At 44.4% G+C, this 7,239-nt stretch overlaps 1 protein-coding gene across 9 annotated transcripts in view; it reads right to left on the bottom strand.

The window, feature by feature from the left end:
- Positions 1-158: 158 nt before the first annotated feature.
- Positions 159-7,239, bottom strand: part of LOC144077036 (sorbin and SH3 domain-containing protein 2-like) — a 49,659-nt gene continuing 42,578 nt past the window's right edge. For 8 of the 9 annotated variants that reach the window (XM_077604466.1, XM_077604470.1, XM_077604474.1 and 5 more), the window contains 8 exons: positions 6,754-6,827; positions 6,520-6,617; positions 6,134-6,248; positions 5,605-5,733; positions 5,358-5,513; positions 1,978-2,015; positions 1,800-1,906; positions 159-1,104 (listed from right to left, as the gene is read on the bottom strand). In XM_077604466.1, coding sequence (XP_077460592.1) covers positions 1,040-1,104; positions 1,800-1,906; positions 1,978-2,015; positions 5,358-5,513; positions 5,605-5,733; positions 6,134-6,248; positions 6,520-6,617; positions 6,754-6,827 — 782 coding nt within the window. In that variant the 3' untranslated portion in view covers positions 159-1,039. The remainder of the gene's footprint in view (positions 1,105-1,799; positions 1,907-1,977; positions 2,016-5,357; positions 5,514-5,604; positions 5,734-6,133; positions 6,249-6,519; positions 6,618-6,753; positions 6,828-7,239) is intronic. The other variant, XM_077604468.1, reaches the window with a different exon arrangement.

Here is a 7,239-nt window from a genome sequence, read left to right as displayed (position 1 = left end):
TCCGCACTATAAGGCGCATCCTTGATGCAAGGCTTCATTTAAAATTTGTACTAGGGGATCGTGTTATACATCCGTTTTTTGGGGTAATATTTGGAAGTATTGCTCGCTACTCTTTTTGCTAGCGCCATTATATTCTATTCCAAAAAAGACTAAGACCATCAATCTAAGTGTTTATTAATAATAATAATACACAGCCCCATAAAATGCAAAGTAGAAATACTTAACATTTGTGTGCGCGCGCATGTGCCCTTATTTTTGTTTTTTTAAAACAAATATGCCATTTTCATGACATTTTTTTCAGCTGTCCAGCATTTTGGTGTTTAAGGCGGCGTCAACTCTCGGAAAAATACAAAAAAAAAAACACAAGATGGCGCTGCGTACAGGAAACACTCGCACACACACACACACAAAGGTGACAAAATGTGAATTAAGATTTAAAACAATGACTTTAAGGTGCTCCAGTAATAAACGGTGTTTAAAAAACATGGCAGCTAAAACGGGCAGGGGCGCCCCCTGGTGGATGAACGTCTAATTGTGCCAATTTTTGTGAATGAAACTGCACGTTTTTAGCAAAAATTCAACCTTTCCGCGTCTCGTTTTTCTGGAATTTTGGAGAGCGGATATCAAAAGCGATTCATCGTCCATTTTGAAATTATTTTTGCCGTCGGAAATGAACCCGCGTCACGGGAATTCGGGAAAAATTTGGGTATCGGAACGACGCGAACTGATCGGGGGCTTCGCTGAAAAAGTAAATAAGATTCCCGCCATAAAAGCATATGAAAAATGAGTTGAAATAAAGACCAATGGGTTAAAGTGCATCAAGGCTAGCGATGACGGTGAACATTTGTAACATTTGTCCTTGGACGTCTTTGCGGTGCGGACGTAAAATTAAAAAAAGTGACTGGGTAAAATCTCGTTATTTTTCAGAAGAGTTCTAAATAACGACGACAAAAAAGGTACTAACGAGTTCTTGCGTTGGCTAGTGAGAGCTGTGCTGGGGAGGGCGGGGCCAGGGATTCGGGGCGGGGCCAGAAAGGCCTCACGGCAACGGCCTGACGTAATTTCCCGGGAAGGTCCCGAACATCTTGCTTCGCCGAGATGTCCCTAAAAAACAACAAAACAAAATACCCATAGATGGTTAGGTAGCTGTTGAGTTTGCGCAGGTTTTCTCCGGGTATTCAAGGATCCACTAAACCAAAACACGCATGCTAGGCTAGCTGCTGGTACACTTGGAATTGCTCCTCGTGCTTTATCATTGGCCGGCCAACCGTTCAGGGTGTCTCATGCTCATTCACATAGTTGGCTGGGATAGGATCCAGCACCCCCCGCGATCCTTGTGAAAATAAGTGGTTGAGAAAATGAAGGATTTTAAATGTTGCTGCGAGCTAACCCTAGGGGAGGGACCTCAACGAGCACTACAGTGGTACCTCGAGACTTTTTGGCACGGCAACGTGCTCGTAACATAACAAAAACAAATTGAAATGAACTTGGATGACGATGCAGACACACTCAAAAATAAGTTGAATCTAACCTTACACTAAACTTAACTCTAATTTTGTTTGACATTTTGATACCTTTCTCTTGGCTCTATTGGCCCCGCCTCCACCCTGACTTTCAGACGCAACCTATCGAGGGTTGTTTGCTTTTGTCTTCCCTTCAAAATATTCCCAAAATGATGCACATAAATGTCCTCACACTAATGCAAATATTTGCCCAAAATTTGACTCGTATCTCAACTTGCTCGTAAGTCGAGGTACCACTGTAGTTGTAAAAATGTGTGTGTGTGTTTGTTTAGTTACCGACAAACCAGCCGTCGTCACACTTTTCCATGACGTCGATGACGTCGCCCTCCCTGAGCTCCAGCTCGTCTTCGTTCCTCGGCGCGTAGTTGTACGCCGCCTGGAAACTGGCAAAAACAAACGAGGTCTCAACGCAATGACTTCTTTGAGCGGCCAATCCAACGAGAGCGCCACTTACGGGTCTCCGCCGCCGTGAAGAGCTTCCTGGACCAAGCGCTGAAAAACAAGAAGCACGTGTCAGCCAAGTGAACTCAAACTCCATTTTTTGTCGACCGCGACAACATGAAAATATAATGTGATGTGATGTGATTTTTCGCTATTATTTTCTTATGGCTGTCCATTTTTGTGTGGACAGAGAGGTGTCCCCCTACCCTTCGACCTCTGGCGGGCCTCCGAGACAAGACGGGGCTACGAGGCGGCTTTCCACCCACCAGCGCTTCCTGCTCGCCGGACATACAGAAAAAAAAAAAAAAAAAAGCAAGATGGAGGGAGGCGGCAAGTCCAGCGCACGCCAAAAAAAAATCAAAAATAAAAACTCACGATGCAGTTAGTCCGCTAGCGAACGTGCACGTCAAACCTGGATCGGAATCAACCAAAATAACAAGACTGCAAAAGTCACATGGTTTGATTTGTTCCTTTCTGAAAAAAATAGGTCATATATTTCTATATATTTTTAATGTTTTGACCTTCTCCAAATATATTTCGAAGTTGGAAGTTATGGTCCCTGCAGAAAGGAACAATCAGGTTTAAAGTCCGTTACATAAAAAAAATGTTTTTTTTTTTAAAAACGACCATTTATGGTAAGGCTTTTTTCCTTCAAAAAAAGACCATGCATAGGTAGAAATAATCACCCTCTGCAAAGCAGCCATTCCAATGTTTTACTGGACTTTTTTCGGCTTTTGAACTCCAAAAGGTTTTCATTTTCCCAAGAAAAATAGTCAAAATAAGTAAAGGAATGATGTCAGAAAGCTAATATTGGCATATTTTGGGCAAGCAAAGGTTTAAAGAACACCCACCCGCTGTCCAAGGCTTTGACACACTTTACCAGTTGGTAAGATGAGAAAGTGTCTCAAAACTTTTGACCATGACTGTATTTGCTGCAGATCCTTAAAATAAAAAAAATAAAAAAATCAATGGGAGCCAATGAGTTAAAAAAAAAAATCAAAAAAAATAATTAATGGGAGCCAATGAGTTAGAAAATAAATAAATAAATTTAACAAAAAAAAATCAATGGGAGCCAATGAGTTAAAAAAAATAAAAAATAAAATTAATGGGAGCCAATGAGTTAAAAAAAATAAAAAATAAAATTAATGGGAGCCAATGAGTTAGAAAATAAATAAATAAATTTAACAAAAAAAATCAATGGGAGCCAATGCGTTAAAATAAATAAATAAATTAAAAAAATATCAATGGGAGCCAATGAGTTAAAACAGAAATAAATAAATAAATTTAACAAAAAAAATCAATGGGAGCCAATGAGTTAAAAAAAATCATCATCATCATAATAATAATAATCAATGGGAGCCAATGAGTTAAAACAGAAAAAAAAGTTCTTCCTCTGGCCAAGACGCACGCACCCTCCCACCAATGAGTTCAACACCATTTGACATCCAATCCATTGGAAACAATGCACCGTCACTTTCTTTTTTTCTTTGACATATTCTTCCCCAAGCAGCGCAAGACAAACTCGGGACTCCGGCACCCCCGGATTAATGCATCCCTCATTCCAAAATAGTTAGAGTTCGCCACCCCCAACGCCGCTTTACCTTGACCTTGGGAGACCTACGACCCGAGTGAGACGCCGAGGTGGGGGAGCGGCGGGAAACCGGGAGCGGGGGGGAGGTGGAGGGGGACCACCCGGCCTCGGGAGAGCGGAGGGGGGACTCCGGGGGGGAGGGCGAGACGGGAGGCCTGGACGTCAAGGCGGACAGGGGAGGGGGGCGGGGCTTGGGACGGGGGTGAAGGGGGGGAGAAGGAGAGCGAGTGGGGGGGTCCGTGTAAGCCTAGTGGGGAGGCGGGAGGGGGGCGGGGGGTGAATGACAAATAAGACTGAAGACAAAAAATAAAAAATCTTCCATTTCAAGAGTCGGTAGGACAAGGAGGAAAATATTCCAATAATTTTCGGATGGCGTTATGGCCGATAATTAGACAACCATTTCAATGGCGATTTCGCTGCGATAGGAATATGGCCGCCACGTCATCAGAAAATCAATCAATGGGACATTTAACCCTTTAACGGGCATCTTTGAATGGCAATTTATGTGGACATTCTACATTATATGACCATTTTCAAAATATTTTTGACTTTCTGCTTTTTATTTTAAGCTATTGGACCGTCTTTTTATGATTTTGAAAAATATTTTCCAATTTTTTGCTTAAATTTTTTGATGGAATTTTCCTGAAAAATTCTGAATATGTCGCCGTATGCTAAAAAAATCTCTATTTGTTGAATGTAAATTTAGACAAAAGGGGTTCATTCATTTCAAGTAAAGGTCAAATTCAAGAATTTTATTAATAAAACTAATGAGAAATGTTTAGAATGACAAAACTTGTCATTTCGGGAGTAAGAAAAATAAACAAGCCGCCCTTTACTTTGTTTATACGATGATAAAAATTCAGAATATATACTTGTATTTTCCCTCCATGTCTTATCCTTCAGCATTTTAAGACTTAAAGTACATTTCCACCTGGCAGTACAGTTTCAGTCGAAATGTCAAAAATCATATTTCATAGTGGCTAAAGAAAAATAATTTGTCAGCCTTTTGTAATCTGTGTACAAAAATAAAGCTCCATATACCTAACGCTTTTCAATTATTATTCAATTATTATTATTTTATTAATTCTTGCAAAGAAACATCAAATCAACGGCGACTCCCATTTTGATATTAGCAAACACGCCTCTAGCTAGCACGCCAATTTCAAAATAATGGAAAATTTGGACTCCCCCGTGTCCAATTCAAAACTTCACATGACATTTGAGTAATATCGGTACAAAAAGCGCAAAAAACAACGCGTCAACGCAACTGTACTGCCAGGTGGAAAAGTGTCAAGATGGGCTCACTGGCGCTCTACCTCCTCCTCCGCACGCAATCTGCCCGTAAAAAGCTCCGCCTCCTCTTCCCTAGCTTCCTCCTCGTCGTCTTCCTCAATGAACAACTCGATACGAGCGGAAGACGGCGGCGGCGGCCCCCGAGACTCGGACGGGGACCGCCGGCCGCCTTCGGGGGGCGGCGGGGTGACCGACGGAGAACGCTCGGCCTCGAGGGGTGCTAAAACTCCGCTCGGGGGGACGGGGGCGGGGCCGGAGGGGGCCACGGTGAGCGACAGCCACTCCCAGGTGACCGAGCGCAGGGGGGAAGGTGGGGGTTGGCGGACGGGGCCGGGGGCGTGTCCGGGAGACCAAGGTGGGAGGTGGTCCAAAGGCTTGGTGAGGGGAGGCAAAGACAAGGAGCCATTTTTCAAAATTCAACAGTACGGGGCGGCGTATTTGTTTGAAAAATTCAGGGCTCCAAACGGACCAAAAATGAGGGACCCGCCCGCAAAATGGTCTTCCCTTACCGTGACGGGGGTCCCGTGGCCGCGGTATCCGTGGGGGTCGGCGCGCTTGAGCAAGTCCACGTAAGCCACGGGAAAGATGCCCTGCTTGCCGCTGTCCGGGATCTTGCCCTCGTACCAGTTCTGGTCCACCTGGCGGATCACCGTCACCCTCTCGCCCTGTGACCAATCAAGGAAGGAAGGAAGGAAGGAAGGAAGCACTCACTCGCGGTCCAATCGGCGTCTTCGCAAGCGGTTCTCTCGGTCCTACCTTCCGGAGCGACAACTCCACGTTGGTGTCGGCGTTGAAGTTGTAACGGGCCACGGCTTGGCCGATCTCCCTGACGTGGGCGGGCGGAGGCGGGCGGCTGGGTTGCGGCTTCTCCGCTGACGTCGTTTTCTGAGAACAGCCAATAGCAGTCGGTTGTGACCAAAATTAAATTTAAAAAACAAAGCACTACTAGTAATAAACTCAATGGGATTGATGGCAGCAGAATTGCTAAAAGATCTTTGTTGCCCCTACCAACATGGCCGCCCTGATGGAACCCTCCCATCCAATCCCATAATGTGCTTTTGATTCATACAGTATTGGATTGGATTGGATAACTTTATTCATCCCGTATTCGGGAAATTTCGTTGTCACAGTAGCAAGGGGGTGAGAATACAGACACAGCAAAAGACATTTTAGACATAAATAGATAGGTCAGAAGTGGGTTAATAAATAAATACATGCATAAATAAGCGTGTTGCTGAAATATATATATATATATATATATTGGCAGCGGGGCGACTCGCCGTACCTCCACGTAAGCGATGGGGAAGATTCCCACGCGGCCGCGATGCTCGCCTTCGTACCAGTTGTTGTCGATCTGTCTGATGACGTTGACCGCGTCGCCTTTCTTGAACGTCAGCTCCCTGAAACGGACGCGGTTGGAAAAGCGTATTTTCCGGACTATAAGACACACTCTTTCGATACGCGTACAATTATGAGATTCCATTTGGACTTGCAGGGATCAAAAGCAAGCAATATATACAATTATTATGTTTGTTCTTGGTATTTTCCCAAATAAAAAGTCAGAGGCGGTGCGGCGAAGGTACGGCAAAAGCGCAGGCGACGACGTTGGGGCTGTTAGCCGGCAAAAGCGCAGAGGATTGAGGCGGTTTTGGCGCTCGGCGTGGTACTCACTTGGCCGTCTGCGCCTTAAAGTCGTAAATGGCTCGGGCGGGCTGCTTCTGATGGAGGAGAGACAAGAGAATGAGTTGGCTCATCTGTTTGTGGGACACCTATGAGGAAGAGACCACAAATGGTGTGACATTATGACACAAAATGGCCCCATTCAAAATAAAAAAACACAGCCATCAAAAATTTTGGAGACCTCAAAAGCTCGGAGCAATCCGGAGAACGAGTTGTCCTTCTTACCTCTCTGTCGGGCGTGGCTCTCGGAGCGTGGCGTCCGCCGTCCGTGGTGGAGTAGCTTCTGGACGCGTCCTGGTCTGTGATTGGCCAGAGACAAACAGCACAGTTGGCGTGGCGAAGGCAACCGAACCGGAACAGGTCCGCGCGCCGTACGGTCAACAGTGTCGTTCCAACCATAGATATCACATAAGGCTCCGTGACTAGCTGGCGGCCATTTTGGGACAGAGGGTTTCTCTGGATTGCTCCAAAAATGGGGGATTTTTCACCACTAAATTCATTTTAAAATGTTATGTTTTAGATAAAACTACATTGATGTGACTTTGACCTTTTGATACATCAATTTTAAAATATGTTTATCTTAATTATTATTTAAAAAGTGAGCCTCAAATACGTGATGTCTATGATTGCGCGAGACCTCAACGTAAAAATGGATGATTCCACAAAAAGGTGACACTTTGAAAACAAAAATAAATAAATAATAAAAATGGG

This window comes from Stigmatopora argus, chromosome 7, assembly GCF_051989625.1.
Source record: "Stigmatopora argus isolate UIUO_Sarg chromosome 7, RoL_Sarg_1.0, whole genome shotgun sequence".
NCBI lineage: Eukaryota > Metazoa > Chordata > Actinopteri > Syngnathiformes > Syngnathidae > Stigmatopora > Stigmatopora argus.
Note: the sequence above shows the minus strand (reverse complement) of the source record. Positions and strands in the feature narration are given on the sequence as shown.